This window comes from Pteronotus mesoamericanus, unplaced genomic scaffold, assembly GCF_021234165.1.
Source record: "Pteronotus mesoamericanus isolate MK-2021 breed Mesoamerican mustached bat unplaced genomic scaffold, CSHL_Meso_final contig_98, whole genome shotgun sequence".
Lineage (NCBI taxonomy): Eukaryota > Metazoa > Chordata > Mammalia > Chiroptera > Mormoopidae > Pteronotus > Pteronotus mesoamericanus.
In genome coordinates this window covers 3151195-3173627 of record NW_026555295.1, presented here as the reverse complement: position 1 = coordinate 3173627, position 22433 = coordinate 3151195, and the positions used below count along the sequence as shown (strand labels likewise).

General features: G+C 37.5%; 1 protein-coding gene across 1 annotated transcript in view; it reads right to left on the bottom strand.

Annotated features, from left to right (window-relative positions):
• The window catches only part of PPP3R1 (protein phosphatase 3 regulatory subunit B, alpha), a 55963-nt gene extending 33860 nt beyond the window's left edge, over nt 1-22103 (bottom strand). The window contains exon 1 of the mRNA XM_054586870.1: nt 21621-22103. Coding sequence (XP_054442845.1) covers nt 21621-21623 — 3 coding nt within the window. The 5' untranslated portion in view covers nt 21624-22103. The remainder of the gene's footprint in view (nt 1-21620) is intronic.
• Nucleotides 22104-22433: the final 330 nt, after the last annotated feature.

Here is a 22433-nt window from a genome sequence, read left to right as displayed (position 1 = left end):
GCCATGGTGTATTTTTTTACAAAGTGCTGCTTAATTATATTTGCTTATATTTTGTTAAGGATTTGTGTATCTACAATAATATTGGAATATGCACCTAAAGTTTATTTTTTGTACTGTCCCCCCTCTTTTTTCCTACCAAGGCAATGGGGCTATTCAAATTATTTCATACTGAGTGAGATGTGGTAGTTTGTATTTTTCAAGGACCTGGTCAATTATATATATCAAAGTTGTAATATTTATATAGTTATTCACAGTATTATTCCCTTATTATTGTGTTCACATCTGCAAGGTCTCTCTATGGTGATATCCTCCACTTCACTCCTTCCTGATACTGGTAATTTCTTTTATTCCTATCAGTCTTGCTAGAGTTTTTTCAATTCACTGATCTTTTTGTAGAACCAGTTCTTTTTTTCACTGATTTTCTCTACTGTTTTTCTGTTTTCAATGTCAATGATTTCTGCTTTCATCTTTATTCCTTCCCTCCCCTTGCTTTGGATAAATTTTTTGGGTTTTTTGTTTGGGCTTTTTTTTTAGGTTCTTGAGGTGGGAGCTTAAATAATCAGAGATATTTTTCCTCTTTCCTAAAGTGTGCGTTCAGCGCTATTAAATTTTCCTCTCAGTGTGGCTTTAGCGATGTCCCACAATCTTCAACTGGCTGCATTCTTATTTTCATTCAGTTCAAAATAGTTTTACTACCACTGAGACTTCCTCTTTGAACATGGATTAGAGTTGTGCTGTTTAGTTTTCAAGTGTTTAAAGATTTTTTCAGCTATCTCTCTGTTGGTGACTTTAAGTTTGATTCCACTGTTGTCAGAGAATACATTTAGAATGACTTCAATTATTTTGTTTCTTGAGGTCTGTTTTTATGGCCCAGTATATAGCTTACTGGTATAGTTCTGTAGGCACCTGAAAAGGTGGTATACACTGTTATTTAGTGGAGTGCTGTGTGTCAGTTATATACTAATGGTTGACTGTTGTTGAGTGCTTATATATTCTTGCTGATTTTCTGCTTAGTTCTTCTACCATTTGTTGAGAAACAGGTTGAAGTCTCCAACTATAATTTTGCATCTGTCCTTCTTCTCTATTCAGTTCTATCATTATTTGCATCATATACTGTACTTTGCAGCTTCACTTTTTGATGCAAACACATTTAAGACTGCTATGTCTTCTTGATGGATTTATCCTTTCATTATTACATAATGGCCATTCACTGTTTCTGGTAATTTTCTTTGCTGTGTGATCTATTTCATCTGGTATCAAGATAGTCATTCCTGCTTCCTTAGGATTACTGTTTGCATGACATAACTTTCTTTTTTCCTTTTACTTTTAATATGCCTGTATCATTACATTTAAAGGGAGTTTCTTATAAACACAGAGACAGGTCATGTTTTTAATCTACTTGGCCAGTATATGTATTTTAATTGGTATATTTAGACCATTTATATTAAATGTTTTGATGGGTATATGTCAGGGCTTAATGTTCCATTTTATTTTTTGTTTTGTTCTCTTTGTTTTCTTTATCCTGCTTTCCTGTGGGTTACTTGAACATTTCTGAAAATCCCATTTTAATTTACCTAGTATTTTCAAGTATACCTCTTTATAAAGCTTTCTTAGTGGTTGCTCTCTGTATTGCATTATATAGAACTAACTTAAGCTGTCTTAAATATTTTCTTTACATACCTTTAGAACCATATCAATGTTACAATTTTTGCTTAACTGTCAAACATAATTTAGAAAACAAACTTTTATGCTTTGAATTGTTCTTTCCTCCCTAATATTCCCAGATTCCTCCTTCTGTCATTTCTCTTTAAAAACAACAACAACAAAAAAAGACAAAACAAAAAAAAACTTCCTTTAGCAATTTTTTAGGGTAAATTTTGGTGGAGACATATTCTCATAATTCTTTCATCTAAGATGTCTTGATTTCCCTTTTTATCCACAAGGATGTTTTCTCTGAATATAGGGTTTTGGACTGACAGTTCTTTTCTTTCAGAACTTGAAAAATGTGTCATTTCCCATTTCCTTCGGGCTTCCATGGTTTCTGATGACACATATGTCATTTGAGCTGTTTCTCCCATCTATATGAAGTATCATTTCTCTTGTGATCTGAATATTAATTTGTCTTTAGTTTTTAGAAGTCTAACTTTGAGGTATCTTCATATAAATTTCAATGGGTTTATCTTGTTCAATGTCCACTCAGCTTCTTCAATTGGTAGGTTATACCAAATCTGTGAAATTTTCAGCCACTATTTCCTTAAGTACTTTTCCAACCTTGTCCTCTTTCTTCCTCTCCTGGGAATCCAGTGACACAGTGTTAAATCTTTTTTATAGTCCCACAGTTCCCTGAGGCTCTGTAATTTTTTTTTCAATCTACCATATTTTGCCATGTATAATGTGCACCCATGTTTTTGTGTGCATAATAGATTATTATACCCATCATTTACACCCATGGTATGTAATAATCATTATACCCATGTATATTAATATACATTCTTAATTTCCCCCTTAAAATCTTGGGCAAGGAAAGTGCACATTAAACATAGCAAAATACGGTATTTTCTTTCTACTGTTCAGATTGGGCACCTCCTTGTGTTCTCTCTGCCAGTTTATTCTTTCCTTCCTCTGTCTGCTCTATCTGCTCACCCACTGAGCCACTTTATCAGTTTTTGTATTTTTCAGTTCTTTTTATTTGTTCTTTGTATCTTCTATTTATTTGCTGGTTTTCTATTTTTTCATGTTTCCTATGTATCAGTTGTTTTCCTTGAAATGACAGGCTCACTACTCATTTTTGAGTCTATGTCTGCCAAATAGTCAAAAGTGTGAATAACCAGATTTTGTCAGTTGTTCTCATGTAGTTTTGGTGTTCTATGAAAAAGGCAGCATCTTCAGCTTGCAAATCATATAAATCTTTGTTTTTTTCTCAAAACAACCATCTTAACTTCAGTATGTAGAATTGGTGCTTTGCACATGTATCATTTCATAATACAGAATATTAAGACATATGTATACAATGATCAGATTTAATAAAATACTTTTTACTACTTTACCAAGGATATTCTTAAGTGAAGCTGCTGTTTTTTCAAACTGCAAATGCATGGCAGTAAAGAACAGAAACACTAATACAGTATGTTGTCACTGTTTTGATTCATGTAAGGCAGCAGCAGTTACACCAACCACTGCTTTTGCATCATCGGTGCAAATGTAAGCACAACGAATAAAACAAATAATGTTTTAGTACTATTATAAAAACAGTTTTGACCTTGTGGATCCCCTGAACTGATATAGGGGATTTACAGGTATCCATGGACCACTATGAAAACTACTAATACAATTTAAAGATGTTTTAAATTTTGCCTATAGGGAATAACAACATCTAAAGAACCTGAAGTGAGATTCACCAATGTAAAAGAAAACAACCCAATTGAGCAACAGAACTAAGTACACGATGGATCTACTCTACCAGTTCTATTATGGTTCCGTAATAATACTCTATATTATCCTATAATACATAAATATGTCCCAATAACATTCTTCATAGCAAAAAAAATTTAAAAAATCCTGTATTATGTATTGTATTCAATTGTCAGGTCTCTCTTCTGCATGCTTTAAGTTGGAACCATTATTTCTTCAGTCTGTTCATGTCTTTCATGATTTAAGACATTTTTAAAGATTACTGCCCAGCGATTTTGTAGACTGTCCCTAATAGATTTGCCTGATGCTTGATCGTGATTAGATTCAGATCATACCCTTCTAGTAAAGTAATTGCAAAAGTTGCGATATGTTCTTCCCAGATATCAAGAGGCAGATGATGCTTTTTCTCATTACTGGTAATGTTTACTCAGTTAAGGTCTGCCAAGTTTCTCCACTGCAACATTATCTTCCCCTCTGTATTTAATAAGCATCTCACGGGAAGTTAGCTTTAAACTATTTAAATATCCAAGTTACTCCTCAAACTTTCATGCATTCATTTTTAGCATCCATTGATGATTTTGTCTGAGTTGATTACATTATGACTGCCGGGATCAGCCAGCCTCTAACAGGATCCCCACCTCCTGGTATTCACAAGCCTTGTATAATCAATTCCCATCTCTCCTGTGACTAACTTGCTTTTAACCAAGCGAATATGGCAATATTAAGGGGCTATCACTTCTGTGATGAGGTTTCAAGAAACTTGCTTCTGTCTTGCCAAGAGTTACTCCTATAGCTTTTTCAGCTTACATGCTTTAATAAAGATAACAAAGTAAGAAACTGAGGGTGGCCTGCAGCCAACAATCCACAAGGAACTGAATGCCGCCAATAACCAATGAGCGAGTGTGCAACTGGTTCCTTCCCCAAAAAAACCTTCATATGATATCCCAGATCCAGGCTGATACCTTGATTTCAGCCTTCTGATAGACCACGAAGCAGAGAACCCAGCTAAGCCCACAGAAACTGTGAAATAGTTAAGTGCTATTCTAAGCCACTACATTTTAGGGTAGTTTGTTTTGGAGCAATAGGTTAACGCATACAATTTCCATACAGTGTTTTTCTAATTGTTATTTCTTCAACATTTATTATTTGGTTTTCTCCTGTAGGGAAAGGCTTTCTTTTCTCCTCCATTTCTATATGTAGTTCAGTGTGAATTCAGGGTTTTACTTTAATGGGTTATAATCTTTTATAGTCATCAAATTTGATGCTTAAATTGAGTCACATTTGGCCAGTAGGAGTCCTTCCCCTTCGGTCTGGTTCCTGTGTCCTTTTAACATGTCCCCATCATTCTCTGGGTCCTTACTATGTCCTGGGCACAAGATGTTCCAAGTAGACATTGTACTTTCTCTGTCCCAGTCCTGAAATCAGCTATTTCTCCAAGGAGCCTGGGTCGTTTTAGTCCAGAATGGCTAATGGTGTCACTTGATGAAGGAAGGTTCTTAATTTTAATGTAGCCTAATTTAGTCATCTTTTATTTTAAACTGTGATTAATTCCAAGCACATCTGATTATTTTTACTAGGCTGTGTGAACATAAGTTTTACTATATGATTTTGTATCTTTACATCATTTATTAATACTCTGAAGCATTTTTCTGCATGGAAAGAGGGCAAGAGCCTGCTATTTATACCCTGTTACAGAACCATTAGTTGAGAGGGAGTGGGGAAATGCCCACCCATATGCATTACAATATGTTAGACATAATCAAGTAACAAATATTACAAATTCTCAGGTTCTTTAAACATATAATTTTTTCATTGTAGGGATCTACGGACATCCAGGTAGACACATCAGCAAGTACAGAGGGTGGACTGAAGGGGAAGATCATACTAAAGATACAACTTGAAATGGTCAATATACAGATAGGTAATATTCACAACTGAAGAAAAAGTTCATACAACATGGAAAATGAAATAATAGTAGAAAACTAATAGAAGAGAAATGCATCAAAAACAAAGTGAATGATTAACTACAGAAAGAGAATCAGTAGAATATGGTTCTAGTCTAGTAATTTAGTATTTTATTATGGCTTTATCATGAGCTATAACATTGCATAATATTTTCTTATAATAGAGCATACACATTACTTTGGTTCTATTATGATTTGTATTCTAATATGGCTCAGTTGGGCATCATCCCGCAGAGCAAAGGATCACCAGTTCGGATCCCTGCTGAGGACACAAGCCTGGGTAGTGGCTTCAGTCCCCAGTCAGGGAGCATGTGAGAGGCAACTGATTCATGTTTCTCTCACACATCAATGTTTCTCACCCTCTTTCTCTCCTTCCCTCCCCCTCCCTAAAAATAAATAAAATCTTACCAAAAAAAATCATCTAAGGAAAAAGTTTAAGTCAGAAGGAACTAAGAGTCACAAAAGGGACAAAATAATTACTCTCTTTTTTTTGGTAGGTTCAGACTTTACTAAATCATATTAAAAGATATAACTTTAACTTGATCAGTAACTCTAAAGTTATGCAGATTGCTATACTAAGAGCAACTACCAACAGCAGCCCTACAAAATGATCTTTAAAATAACCTTAATGGATGAAATATTTTAAATGATCTGTTGATTTATTTTAACATACAGTTCTAAGTACTTTCTTATTTAATGAACACACAAATATGAACCACATTATTATGGGTCTGTCAGAGAAAAATATTTTCTGAGTAGCCACACGACTAGAATGGCTGTGGCTATAACAAGATACTATCTTTTATTTCTTAAGATGTTATTTATTTATTTTTAGAGGAGAGGGAAGGGAGAGGGAGAGAGATTGAAACAGAGGGGAAGAAACATCAAAGTAAGAAACATTGTTAGTTCCCTCTCACATACACCCTGATAGGGAACCAAACCCGCAACCCAGCCTTGCACCCTCACCAGGAATCAATGGCAACTTTTAAGCTTTGCAGGAAAACACCCAACTGAGCCACACTGGTCAGGACCAAGATTCTATCTCAACTACACCTAAATTAAATGCAAAGGAACTGTTTCCAGATATGGAATCAGTTACTCACTATGATTACCTTCTACACTGCAAGCTCCACAAGAGCCAAGCACTTGTTTTTCTCATTTTTGTTTGTTTTTTTGTTTTTTTACTACAGTTACTCTTCCATGCATAATACATAGAAAATACTTAAAAAACATTTTGAATTATTTCACTGAAATGAAGTATCTAATTAAAATGAAATATGCTTTTGGAAATAGTCATCATCCCTTTTTATTTCTTTGAAAAAAATGTACTGAGTCTCAAACAACTGGTATGTGAACTTTAAACATAGTCAACACCAATTAATCACTTTTATGCCAACTCACAATTTTTCCAGGAATGAGGCTCCCAACATTTAAGAAAACTCTTAAAAGACGAAGTATTTGTCCAAAAGGTTAAGAGTGATAACGTGCTTAATACACTGTAAGCAATCAATACAGCCAAGGATGTAATAAAACTTCATTCCCAAATGTACAAAATATCTCTCAAGAAGCAACAGATACATGAAAAAAACTTTATTAAAGCAGAGGTCTTTTAAAGAACAGTATGAAAAACCTGCTGGCTCTTTTCATTTGGTTTTACTCTAACAATGACATTACTTTTCTTCAAATTAAGACAATTCTTTATATAAAGTCCTAAAATCCTTCAGATATTTCAGGTATAGTAATTTACATTTCAATAACTTACTTTTTAGTTCAAACTAAATATGAAATACAGTAAAAGCTGCTTTGTCAAGTTCTAAGGGATTTTTTTAAATGTAAAAACCAATGGATCTAGAAAGTAATCTTTAAAAGTTAGCTTTGTGAATACAAACATGAATGGAACAAAGGAAAGTTTACTGAATACAAGAAAATAAAAATAACACCCATATGCTGGACACTCTGTTAGAGAGACTACATACATGATTTCATTTAGCCGCCAAACAATCTGGATAAATGGGTATTATGGTTAAGCAACTTGCACAAGGTCACACAGCTGGTAGTGCTACAGACCAAATTTTAATTCAAATTAATATAATTCCCATAGTATCTTTACCAATAGTACATCATATAGCCACACCATTTATATGTTATACAAGAAAAGCAGTAAGTTACTGAAGCCATTTTCTTTTCATCTTAGAACACAAATTCAAGTGGCTCATCACTGCCAACCCACACAGGCATACCAACTTAAAATGTATTGTTCATATATCTAATAACAGTGATACTAATTTGGTACTATATTTTGATTTAAAAACACATATAATCCCAAAACCAAACAAAATTCCACAGGCATAGCATTTTAAATCATTATAATTGAGAAAATAGTATCAAAAAAAGAAAATAAAGTCCTAGCAGTGGGACAGTTCTGGATGACGGTAAGAGAACATCTTGACTATGACGACAGGGAATAGTGGAAGAAGAGAGAAAGTACAGGTCAGTAAAATGGAAAAGATCAAGAACACTAAAACAAGGATGTACATAATGACTTAGAGAGTGGAACCCAGTGGGAAAATGTGACACAGGAACCTAAATTGTGAATGAAAACTAGAGTATCCAGAAAGATGTTAAGTGATAACAATGAGAAGAAATAAAGAAAGGTACAGCCCTGATCAGTGTGGCTCAGTTGGTTTGGTGTCATCCTGCAAAGCAAGAGGTCAAAGGTTTGATTCCTGGTCACGGCACATGCTTAGGTTGTAGGTATGGTCCCAGGCTGGGGGGTGTAGGAAAGGCAATGGATTGGTATTTTTCTCTCACACAGGTATTTCTCTCCCTCTCTTTCTCCCTCCCTTCCCCCCTCTCTAAAAATAAATAAAATCTTAGGGAGGGAGGGATGGTCAGATAAAAGGAAATGATTTCAGAGAGTAAGTAATAATCTATTGAGGGGTCAGCAAATTATAGCTCCAGGCCAGATCAGTTCTACTACCTCTTGGGTTTTATTTTAGTGGTACCTTTCTTTGACCGAGATATAATTGACATATAATATTAGTTTCAGGTGCATAGCATAATTTAGTATTTATGTATACTGCAAAATGATCGTCACAGTATTACAGCTAACATCTGTTACCATACAGCTATAAAATTCTTTTTCTTGTGATGAAAAAAACTTAAGACCTCCTCTCGGGAACTTTCAAATACACAATTCAGCATTATTAACTACAGTTGCCATGCTGTGCATTACATACCCAAAATTGGATAGCCATTACCACAACCAAATTTAGAGCATTTTCGTCACCTCAAAAAGATAGCCTGCATCCACTAGCACATTCCCCATCTCCCTGCCTCACCCTAAGCCTAGACAACCAGTAACCCGTCTCTGTATAATTGCCTATTCTGGACATTATATATGAGAGTGTGTTCCTCTGTAACTGGCTTCTTTTCCTTAGCACAGTATCTTCAAAGTTCATCTATACAATAGCAAGAGTCAACACTTATACTGCCAAATATTTCCTTGTATATCCAGATAGAGCACATTTTATTTATCCATTCATCAGCTGCTAAACATTTGGACCATCTCCTTTTGTTTTTTAAACTGGTTATTAAGAATAATGCTAACCCTGACCATACGGTATGGCTCAGTTGGTTGGGTATTGCCCCACCAAGAGAAAGGTTACCAATTTGATTCCCAATCAGGGCACATGCCTGGGGTGTGGGCCAGTCCCAGGTCAGGGTGTCTTAAGAAAGGCAACCGATTTGATGACTCTCTCGCACATTGATGTTTCTCTCCCTCCCCTTCTCCCTTCTTTCCCCTCTAAGAAAAAATAAAATCTTGAAAAAAAAAAAAAAAGAGGGGCTATTATGAACATTCATGTACAAGTTTTTCATTCCACTTTTTGTGGGTATATACTGCTTAGGAATGCAATTACTAGGTAGCTAACTCTATGTTTAACATTTTAAGAACTGTTTTCTAAAGCAACTATAATACAACATTTACATTCTCCCCAACAATGTTATGAGGGTTTCAATTTCTACACACCCTCACCAACACTTACCTGGTTTTTTTTTGCTTATAGCCATGCCAGTGGGTGTGAAGTGGTATCTCATGTGGCTTTGATTTGCATTCCCCTAATAACTAATGATGTTGAACATCTTTTCATTTGCTTATTGGACGTGAGATTATCTTTTCTGGAGAAATGTCTACTCAGATTCTTTACCTATTTTATAAATGGGTGTGTCTTTGTTACTGAGTCATAAGAATTCTTTGTATTTTCTTCTATCAGTTCTATGATTTGCAAAAATTTTCTCCTATTCTGTGGGTTGTCTTTTCATTTTTTTGGTGTCCTTTGAAACACTTAAGATGGTAATTCTGGTGATGTTCAATTTATCTTTTTTTATTTCCTTGTTTACTTTGTTGCTTTTAGAAACAATTTGTCAACTGTTTGTAAATTAAGTTTTACTGAAATGACGCCATGCTGCTTGTTTATGAATTGTCTATAGCTCCTTCAAGTTACAATGCCAGAGGTTAGAATTTGATAGAATGTATCGTCCACGAAGCCTAAAATATTTATCTGACTTTTTACAGAAAAGTTTTTTTAAGATTTTATTTATTTTTTTTGTGGGGGGAGAGAAATGTCAATGCGTGGTTGCCTCTCATGTGCCCCCTGTGGGGACCTGGCCTACAACCCAGGCATGTGCCGTGACAGGGTATCAAACCGGAGACCCTGTGGTTCACAGGCCGACACTCAATCCACTGAGCCACACCAGCCAGGGTTCTTTACAGAAAAGTTTTTCAACTCCTGATCTAACACAATGGCAACAACTCCCATCCATCCCTAACTTAAAATGAGCAGCCTTCCTTACATGCAGGGGCTGCAAAGCAGATGGTACCCTTTTGAAGGAAGCAGAATTTTGGTTATGGTAAACTCGGTACAGAAAATACTTTTGTGAATAGGCTGACAATACAGGGTGATATCTAAGTACTGGTAAGGGAAGAGGTATGGTATAGTATCAGAAGCCAAATACAGTTTTCACTACCTACAATCTCATCAGAGTACCAAGTAAGATATTGTTCAGTGTACAAAATAAAGAGGCTGTTTTTACTAATGTAAGGCCTCATCTGTGGTAAACTACAACCAGTTTTTAAGAACTTAACTGCCTTGGAGAAAGGTGGTCAAAAGATACAAACTTCTAGTTATGAATAAGCACTAGGGATGTAATATACAACATGATGACTATAGTTAACACTGCTCTATTACATATAGGAAAGTTAAGAGAGTAAATCCTAATAGTTCTCTTCATGAGAAAAAAATTTTCTTCTTTCTTCTCTTTCATTTTCTCTATGTGAGATGATGGATTTTAACTGAACCTATTGTGGTAGTCAAATCATCATGCTTTTGCCATAAACTTATACTGATGTATGTCAATTATTTCTCAGTAAGATTGGAAAAAAACCCTGCCAGAATAAGGAATTTAATCTTTTTCTAGGTGCAAGAAAACATTAAGAATAAAATGGGACCTAATGAAAAAACCTGCTATGAGACTAGCAAGAAAATTCTTCCTCTCTGGTAAAAAGAAAAACTTGAGGAAGTACTACTCCCTGCTCTCTCTCCCTCAGACAGATGTTGGCACTTGAAACTGTAGCAACTCTCTCCTGATGTGAACAAGTTCCTGGTTCTGGACTTCTCATTCTGTCAAATAATACATTCCTTATTATTGGCCCATTTTTAGTTAGGTGGGTATTCGATTACTTGTAGCCCAAAACATTCTGATGTATTTTCTACTTTGTTAGCTGCACAGAAATTAAAATGAAGTATATGAAACCTAAATCTGCCAAGAATACTACACATACGTACAGTCTGGCAGTTTGATTTTCAAAAATTTAAACAGCATTTTACACTGTATAAGCATCTTGGGTGATTACCCAATACTCACAAGAACTCTAAATGAGGCAGTCTTGAGGCCATTTTGCAGATTCAGGTTACTCTATTACAGGTCTTCCAATTCTATATTCCACACTTGTTCTATCACATATTATGTCTCATAGTACCAAATGAAATTCACTGAAAGCAACATAAAGCAAAAAAAATTACAGTATTCTTTCAGCACTTAAATAACTGATTGACATTATACAACTCTATTTGATGAGTCAAGTAAGTAGGATGAAAAATAAAATGTCCAAACAACTGCTGCATGCCATGTTCAAACTGGACAGGCAGAGTGACCAGAAGAAATCTAGCACCTTGTTGTAGCTCTACTATATAGACTCATGCCTATGGCTGCTTTTATGAAATAAATCCATATCATATTTGGCCTACCGCTTTCCCTGCTGCCTTCTAATTTTCCCAGGATTATTTTTTCCAAAGAATCCTATATTCGCACTATGTGCCTGAAGTAGGGCAGCTTCAGTTTTGTCATTTTTTCCTCCAGCAATGACTATAAATAAAACAACTCATTTGCACCTCTGTTGGCTTCCCAAGCCAGCAGGACAAGAGCCTACTCACTCACCCATCGATCATTTACATTTAAGTTCCATGAGAGAGACTATAATGGCAACTAACTTTACCAAGAAGAATTAAAATGCATTCCCTGCTCTAGAGGAGCCCAGAGTTTAGGAGGAAAGGCAATTAAACACAATGAAATATAAGATGCACTAGAAGTTACTTACGTATGGCCAGTAATTGCCTGGGGGAGGTGGGAAAGTTTTCATAGAATGCCACTGAAATGGGATCTTGATTTTTTGCCAGACACAAAAAGGGGAAAAACACTGCAGATGGAAGAAAAAGTACATACAAAGGCACTAATAAATAAAGAAGGATAAGGCATCTGAGAACCAAGTGACTTGACTTCTAGACATAGCATAAGGATGGCCAGAAATAAGGATTAGAACATGACTGCCATGAAAGGAGTTTAAATTTTTAATTCTGGAAGATGTAGCATTGACTTTTAAATAAGGCAATGACAGTAAATTTCCTCTTCAGAAGAAAAACTCTAGTGGCAATATAGAGGAAAGAATGAAGGAGGAAGAACCTGGAGGCAAAAAGAGCAAAGTATTAAGTAGGTTATAGAAATAGTCCTCCTGAGAGATACATGCAACTGCAACAATGCCAGTGGCAATGGGGATGAAGAAGCTGATTCAAGTTGCATTTGGGGCACCTAAATGAGGACAGGTTTGCTATAACATGATACTTACGTTCCTGAAAATACTTCATGTTCTTAACACTACGCATTAAAAATAACATGGCTTAAAAAGGAGCTAGAAGCAGACACGCAAAACCTATGCAACTCTGTAACTGGAGTACTAACAAAACTAACAAAAATACTAAAGATAAAATGGGACCTAATGAAAAAACCTGCTATGAGACTAGCAAGAAAATTCTTCCTCTCTGGTAAAAAGAAAAACTTGAGGAAGTACTACTCCCTGCTCTCTCTCCTTCAGACAGATGTTGGCACTTGAAACTGTAGCAACTCTCTCCTGATGTGCCCAGCTTTAAAGTAAACTAAAACCTATGTCTCTGATGGAACTTGATGAACAAATTTCTGGCTCTGGGCTTTTTACAGGACTTTTTAAAGATACAAATGAAAGTAACAGAAAAAAGTACAAGGTCTGCTTCAAGCTAAACTATAAAAACAAAGGAAAAATGCACAAACATCTGGGGAAATTGTGAAGTAAGTTCTTCCAACACCGATCAATGGCCAAACTAAGTCAAGAGAAAGAATTTGGGCTATACAGACAGTATACAGTACTGCATTCTTCAGTTCACTGTTTTCAACTACGTTAGTATACTTTGGACTCAGCTGCCACTACTTCATGGCATGAAGCACTAATACGCTGGGAACATTATATATACATTTTCCTCTTTATCAATAGTGTATGTGCCAAACTGGAATGGCTCAAAAGTCCCTCGAGTATGTTTTACTGTTTTTTTTGTACAGACTGCAATTGGTGACCACTTAAGACATGGGTAAGTAGTAAAGGGGAGAAAAAAGGAATACCAGGTTTCCAGATAGAAGTAAATACACAGATAGGGTTTCCTTTAAGAAAAATTAAGGAATAATGAAGCATGAATAAGACAATAATGAACACAGTTTTTGTTATTTTGAATTTGATGCCTTACAGATATCCTTATTTAGATAAATATCCATCCAGTAAGCAATCTGATCCATGGACTGGAAAAGAATATGATGTAAACTTAAAATATAAATCATTACATAAAACATGATAAAACTTTGAGAATAAACAAATAATTCATTTAACAAATATTTACCGAATCCCTATAATACGTAGGGGCTTATGCTGGCATCATGGGTATGTATTGAAAAACAATACAGCCACAATACCCACTTTTAGGGAGCTCATATTAAATCATGGCAAGACAGTACGCAACCAAACACCTAGAGAACTAATTAATCGTGCACTACAAATAAGACATAAAAAGGCACAAAGGAACATGGCCTAACATGTTCAGGGGTGACAGGTTCAGTCTCTTACATGAGGGACTTGTGAGGCATTCCAACATAGTCTATGTAAAAGGCTCTGATAGCAGAACAAACAAAAACACAGTGACTAGAGTTTAGAGGAAAAGCAGGAACATGTGAAAGAAGCTTAACTGAACAATGCATAGAACATATGGAGTCCATGGGCTATGGTAAACATCTTAGTTTTATAATATACAGAATTTTAAATGGGAAAATGATACTATCACATTTAAAAGCACCCAGAAACCAAAAGAGGAGAGAATTAAGAGTTTCCAACAACGTCCAACATTACAAAGAAGTCATGGAAGAAGAACAAAGCACCAAATAAATTTAATGAGTACCTACTGGATTTCCAGACACTATTGTCACCACAATTTGAGATGTTATTCCCACTTACAATGTACTAAATAATGCCGAGAGAGTTCATGTTATTTATTCAGTCACACAGCTAATAAATGGCACAATCAGAATCTAAAAGTTCAAATCATTCCAACTCCAAATCTCATGCTGGCTTATAAAACTACTGCCAGCATACTAAGTTTCAGTGAAATGCAGATGCATACAATGATGGAAATGGTCTACAGCTACCTTAAGGTAATAACACTAGCAACAAGTTACTACTGAGCACTTGTAATATAGTTGTTGTGACTGAAGAATTGAATATATAATCTTATTTAATTTTAATTCATTTAACTAAATTATCATTTTATTTGAATTCCATTGAATTTATTTTAACTTAAAACAGCCACAGAGAGCTAGTGTCTGCTTAACTGGACATCACAGATCTAGATTGCTGTAGTCTGAGAAACAAGAGAAACAGCAAAAGGAGATAAAAGTGAAGAAGTATAATAGTAAAGATAGAGGAACAGTGACAACCAAACAGAAAAGCAGAGGTGAAGTTTATCTGTACATAAGTTCACTATTTACTTGATAAATATTATGAGTTAGTTTATAATTTCCAAAATTCTATTTGTTAGGAAAATAGCTGCAACATAAACACACATAAAATCACAGATTTCAATTATTATTAGCACTTGTTTTTTCCAGATGTTCTAATTTTTATTAAAAATTAACTTACAAGTAATATGAAAGAATGTATGCTTCTGTCATATTATTATTAAGTATTCATAAGGCATTCAGTAAACTAAATTGTCATATTCAGACTTCAGCTTACTGAATGCCTCCAATAGGACACTGCTTGTGACACCACACTTGGAGGATATGAAAGAAAACCATCCCTGAAACGAGGTAAATTAAGAATAAAAATGGAAGAGTATTACGCTAAGTGAAATAAGCCAGTCATAGAAAGATAAATACCTATGATTTCACTTATATGTCACGGCCTTCCTCCCTGTGACGCTTTAAGGAATGTCTGTAACTAACAAAATCAAACCCTGAAGAAGGAACCTATGAGAACCTATGACTTCATTATCAGTGCTAAATTTCAAAGGATTTCCCATAGAAACCTTCCAATGTTTTAAATATTTTTATAGTACAAGACTATAAAAAACAAAGACAAACCCAGAAACATGTATCAGTCACATTCCACTTCAAAATTCTATTCCTGTGCCAGATCTATACATTAACTTTAATTATACTGTCAAACTCATGACCACAAAGAGGAAGTCCAAGGAAAAAATTCAGAAAGGGAGACAGCGGCTGTAGGCTGCTGAAGAAAAGGCTTATTTGGAAGGATGAAAGTGATGAAGAATTTTAATCTGGCAAGCCTGAAATGAAATAGATGCTTTATCCACTACACTTCCAAGGTCGTTTTCTTTGTAAGAAGTAACTGTTATCCACACAGTTAATGTTTAATAAGACGGTAAGTGGAAAAAGTACAATGTTCTAGGAAAATATTATCATCCCTATGAATAATTTCATAAGAATACTATCACAGTTCAGACCCTTTTTAAAGTACCAATTTCATTCATTATAAAATTGCTACCTGATTTGAAAAATTATGAATTGTTTTTGACTCAATGTTTACATTTGAAATACGATTAAATACCTTGAAATAAACTGATTGCAATTAATAAACTAGAGCATGGCATCATTAAAATCACCACGTTTGACCTCTGTAATCTTTTTAAATAAAAACTAAATTATAATCAATACAAGGGAAAGGGTTGACCAGGAAAAATGTACTCTTTTTTTAATTGTTCAGATGCATTTGTCTCCATTTTCCCACCACCACTTTCCCCTGCCCCACCCTCAATCCTTCCCCACTTTGGCTTTGTCCATGTGTCCTTTATACATGTTCCTTGACTTGATGCTTCCCCATCTTTTCCCCATTAAATTTATTCTCAACTTTATACTTTTCAGTGTGGTTTAATTTTTAAGCAAATGTGTATTAATAATGTCTTTAGAACTTTAGAAAAAATTAATATTAATCCACAACTATACGTTTCCTTTACATAAAACCTAAACTCAGAAAATGGTCCATTCCTTTTAGGCCCATGTAACTTGATCAGAAGTTACTAAAGCAAAGACTAACAGAGCAGTAAACTCTTTGTTTTGTTAAAATTCCTGTTCTCCAGATTCATTTCCTAGGTCACTGACCCACTGTTGTCCTCTCCTGGGTCCACCTACTATTTAATAATATTTACTTAATACCCTGTTAACTGCCTATCAAACCCCCCAGAATTGCTATCATAACCCTTTTCTATACTCTCCACCTTCAATCTCACCTCATTTACCTCAACCTCAATCTCGACTTCAGCAGATAATCTTGCCTCAAACTAACTCAAATTACTGTGATGATTTTTAGGCCATCTGGTATGAACTTCATTATTAAAACACGTATCTGTTGCATCAAACAAAAAGGAAAAAGGACTCATGGACATGGACAACAGTGTGGTGACTGCAGGGGAGAGAGGAATATAAGGAGGTTAAATAGTAATAGAAAAAAATACAATAAAAAATTTTTTAAAAATATTCGTTGCATGGCCTACTCTCCCCACCCTGATTTTCCATCCCTTTTGACGTCCCTCCTTTCATTTAATAACTTTTTCCTACCACTTCTAGGGCCCATTCTATTAATCATCCTCTCTCTTACAGCTCCCTCTCCTGGCTTTTCTTCTAATTCTAAAGAATACCAACATCTATACATGCTAAAAAGAATTTACCCCAACTGTAACCCACTTAACTTTTCTTTGTTCTTTTCTTCATAAATGTCTAAAAAAAGGAACTCACACTCACACTCATTGCCTCCAGTCTCATCAATACTTACTCCTTTCTTTTACTTACTCATTTACACATTCCTTCTTCAAACAGTACTTAGTATCTGTTATATACCAAGTATTTGGAATATAACAATGAAAAGACAAAGATAAGGCTTCTGTATTCTCACAGTTTACATTCCCTTGAAATCTTATTTTCATTCCCCAGAACTTAATGAGTAATAGCCGTCTTTTTTCTCGCCTTCAGTCTCCCGTCAACAGATGAGAAAAACCTCTCCTCTTGTCTGGGAGAATCATATGCTTTCCTACCTCCTTGCTCAAACTATCAGTAATTCCATTTTATTAATCCCTCTGAATCTTCAACTGAACCTTCTTTCCTGGCATGTTCCCTTAACCTCAAAATAAATGCCTACTCAAATCTAAACTCTTTAGCTTTGATCATCTCTCCTAGTAGTCAAAAGTTCCAAAAAACTGTCTATACCCAATGTCTGCCCACCATCCATATATTCAACTCACTGCATCCTGGCTTTCCTTGCTACCAGTACAAACTGATGTGGGGTTTTTTTGTACTGTTCCCAAGTTACCTGACCCCTTCTAAGGAAACTTTTAGGTTCTCCTCTTTCCTGATCTCTGCAGTATCTAGACACTGCAGACTCCTTCAGATATGACATCATTCTAATTTTCCAACTATCCCTCTAGCTATTTATTCTGAGCCTTCACAGGTTCCTCATCCTCCACCTGAATTTCTAATGCAATGTTCTTTAAGGTATGCACTCTTCTCATTTTATATTCTCTCACTACAGGATTTCATACAGTTTTATGGCTTCAACCTAATACAAATACAAACACAATGCTCAAACCCTTAATCCGAGCCTAGATTTCTCTTCTGCGCTCCAGATATAGATAGCCAATTACCTGTTGGCCATATCTACCCAGATGACCCATGACTACTTTAAATTCAACATGTCCAGAAAGAAATCATTATCACTCCTCCAAATTTCACTGTCCTGTATCTTCTAATCAGACAATGTGTATTTCTAACAAGTCACAGCTGGTACTGACGATGCTAGTTCAGGATCAACATTTTGAGAATCAATGCTCAAACATGTTGCCTCTTCCTACGTCCAATCAACCAATTTAAAAAAAAAATTAATCTTTACTGTATTTTTTCCATTACCGTTTAGTCCCCTTATACTCCCTTTCCCCCAGCTATCACCACACTGTTGTTCATGTCCACGAGGTCCTTTCTCCACCCCCTCATCTCTGCAACTAGCTGTGATCCTGCTCTCCCTCTATGAGTCTGTCCCCTTTTTCCTTGTTAGTTCAGTTTGTTCATTAGATTCCCTATATGAGTGAATTCATCTGGTATGTCTTTCTCTGACTGGCTTATTTCACTTAGCATAATGTTCTCCAGGTCTGCCAATACTGTGGCAAAGGGTAAAATTTTCTTTTTTATGGCCAAGCAGTAGCCCATTGTGTAAATGTCCTATAGTTGTTTTATTCAAGTTCTTTCTGCTATCTCCTTGGTCATTATTCTATCTAGTGTGGAGCCTCACAAGTTCCCAGGTAACGTTGATGCTGTTGGTCCAGGAACCACATTTTAATTATCAGTGCTCTATATTGTTCTACCTCAAGAATTTTAAAGTCTTCCTAGCTGCCCCCACCTCTGCCTACAGCAATCCAAATAATCCTTTTAGACTCAGCTCCAACGTCACAGCCTCCACAAAACTAACCCCAGATGAAACTCGTCTTGCTCTTTCCTCAATTTCTATTGGGCTTTGTGTATATCATTCATATGGTAACTTATTTTTTTTCCACACCCACTGGCATTTTATGATCTTCCACAACCAAGCACAATAATCAATAAACAATAGACAAAATCTTTAAGTGTTTGTTGACTCAAATGAATCCCTGTTGCTTGCCCAGACTCTAGGCCCAGTTTGTCTAACTCACTTAATCCTTCTGCCCAAGCTGACTTCCTTATACTGCTTTGGACTTTTGCTTGCCTTACTACCTATGACAGATGACCGATCCTCCCACAGCAGCCTCTCATTGCTGACCTACCCTTAGTCAGCTTCTTTACCTTGTACTCTGAGTCTTTTTAATTCTCTCATCCACTATAGGACATAATGAGTAAAGAAATTTCCTCCTTCCGACTGATGCAAATTTTAATTCTTCTGGCCATAAGACATGTTGCTTGATTTTGTTTTTAAAGTAGCCTTTCTTTGTCAGAGCATCTGAACTAGATAGATTATGTTGCGTACAACTCTAAGTGCAGTTAACGTAAACAATGTATGTGCTTCATATTTACAGATCATGAAAATAATTTTAATAAAAAGCTTAAAAACAGAAAGTCACAAGGTCATTTATTAAATTTAAGGTTGCCCTAAGTAACAAAATTTAAAGTAGCCACTTACTAATTACTTATGAACTATATTCATATATGCATCCAAGTTAAATTCCTATTATCCATTCCAATAACAACAGATACAAAAAGCATGGTCACATTTCTAAATTATACTAAGCACAAAATAAAAACTATTTTTAATATGTGAGAAGTTAACTTGGTTCTAAAAACGCCCTACAAAATCTACTCCTTCAAAAATTACTCAAACTGTTTTCAATCACAGCAACTTAAACATTCTTCTGTTTATTTTATTTTTTCCATTCCTTTACATGTGACACTGAAGTACTCTAAAACTAAACATGCCTAGAGAAGTAACTGCGAGGATATCTGTATTTATTTGAATAACATCTATTATTTTACCAAAGACAACCGACCATTAGTGAGATTTGGGAAAATCTCCTAGGAGCTCAGTACGCAGGTATATTTTTAAAATATACCTGAAAAATAAATTTAAGAGCCAAAAGAGAATTCCCCAAATCCAGTCTGTTCAAAAAGGAAAAAAAACCCAAAAAAAACAAGAAAGAAAAACTGTTTGCAAATTAGATCATTCTGCTATATAATACACAAACGACAAAAGGCTAGATCATTGTTTCTCAAAATTTACTATTTACAAATACAGGTGAAAACATTCACTGCAATGCATAAAGATCTTCAAGATCCTGGCCTTCAATTAAAATACAGGTATAATGAAGCTGTATATGAATGACTCTGATCTAAGTTGTTTTTTTGTAAGTCTGAAAAAGCCCACATTTTGTGACTCTGAGCCAAAGTTGTCTCTGAGATGCCTCCCAAACTAGAAGGGAAAACTTATACATATCAAAATCACTAATCACTTCTTAAGTCTGCTCTTAATTTGGGTTTTAAGTACACTCGTAAGTGCTCGTAATCATTTGACCTGTCCTTTAAATAAAAGCTGACTTGAACATTCTAATTTCACTTTCTTCCCGCAGATCACACCAAAATGAGTTTAAGTTACAATAACAGAATTTCTTCAGTAATCCATCACTCTATTTTGAAATACTTAAATTCTACAAACAGGGTGCAATACAGTTAAAAGGTGCGAGAAATTACCCGTCAATCTAAATATCTTCTGCAAATTGTGTAAAGCCAGCCCGAGAAAGCATTAAGCAACCAAATCACATGTTCGAATCCCTGATACATATGGAAAAGCACTGCGAACCTTTGTTACCCTGTACACAATTCTTGATTTCAAAAGGAAACTACACCGGCCACCCCCGGAGAGAGAGAACCGGTAACTGGCTAAAAGGGCGTCGTTGATTTCTTGGCTACAGTGACAGAGGCGGGAGACACACCCCTAGCGTCGGTTTGAAACACTACAGCAGTGAATTCTACCTAGGGATTACTGAGGGTAGGGAAAGACAAATTTAAATCGCCATGATTCAAAAACAACCGCAAGCGAGAGACTTACGAAGGTAACAAAGAAAACCCCTGATAGTAAGAAAGCATTAAAAAAAAAGGCATCCCCATTTACCAAAGACCGAGTTATGCTATGTTTTCATGAATATACACCTTGGCCCTTTCCGGTTCTCCAGTGCAAAGAAAAGCAGCAGCGGGAGAATCCCCGTAAGGTTGCACACAGCAGCGAAATAAACACCAAAAGGAGAGGGGGGAACTAAGTGGCAGGATTCCTGCCAATGCTCACTGCTTGGAAATGGAGTGGGACAGGGAACAGCTCTGGAGAGAAACTGGGTCTTATATAAAAAGCCATTTGTCACATATTATCTCCATAGGGTTTCGGAATGTCCCCGAACTTTAGAGTCTGGGGGGATGGGGGGGTTGGTGAAAGGAAGCTCCACATGGAAGAGGGTCCGAAAAAAGTAATGCGGGGCGGCGAGAGGACCGCACCAGTCCGATGGCCCGGGAGGGGGGGGGGGGGTGTCCGAGGCAGAGGCGGAATCCCGGAGGCCGCAAGGGAGGGGGCGCCGCAGACGCCCGGAGGCGGGAGCGGGGGCCCCATCGTCCTGTCAGGCAACGGCGCGACGCCCCCACGGCCGCCAAGACACCCAGGCCGCTGAGGTTTTTGAATGCGCCGTGGCACCAGCCCGGGCCGGGTCTCTCGAATTTTCCACCGGGGGAAGCCGACCGGGGGCGTCCGGGCTCGCCTCCGCCCCCGCCCCTACAAGCGGCGGGCGGGGGAGGGCTGGTGCATTGGGGAAGCACAGGTCTCACCATTTTTCTCGGCGGTCGGCGGCTCGCTCGGACGGAGAAGAGGGTCGGCGCTCTGACGGGCTCCTGCAGGAAGCGGCAACAGCAGCGGCGGCGGCCCAGCTGCGCTCGGCTGGGGCGGCTGCGGCCCTCGGGACGCCCGCAGGGGAGGGGGTGCGGGCTGGAGGAGAGGCGGCGCCGCGGGGCCCGCGCCGGCCGGGTGACTGGGCACGCGGGAGCGGGCGGGGTAGAAGAAAAATTAAAGTCGAGGTTCAGAGACTTGAGCGAGCAGGAGGAGAGACAGCAAAAAGCGGGAGAGGCAAAGAGGAAGGGGAAAGGGAAGAGAGGGGGCCAAGTGGCTCGGGGGCTTGCAGCTTCGCGCTCAAGCTCACGCCGGAGCCGTGACGGACTCACTGCAGAGGCTCGCGCTGACCCGCAACCTCAAGGCACGAAAAAGGGGGAGGGCGGGAGAGGGAGGGGAAAGCACAGCGCAGCGGGGCAGAGGGCGGGGGCGCGCGGAGGCGGGGGCGGGGCTTCCGCGAGCGCCGCACATCCGGGAACCCGCGCGCGGCTCGTTGGCGGCGGCCGCGGCGCTCTGGCGAGCTCTGGTTGGGGAGCGCGGAGCGCGCCGACACGTTCACCCCTCCGCCGGCCGCCCCCTGCGTGCGGTGCGGTGGGAGGACAGAGGCGGGGTCGCGGACGTCGGTGACGTTGCGTGGCGAAGCCCTTCCTGTCACGTGGCTGGAGGCGGGCGTGGGGGAAGGCAGGGCTGTATCTGGAAGGAGGAAATGCGAGGGTTCCCTGGGAGGGAGGAAATGCGAGGGGTGCGCGAGCCCT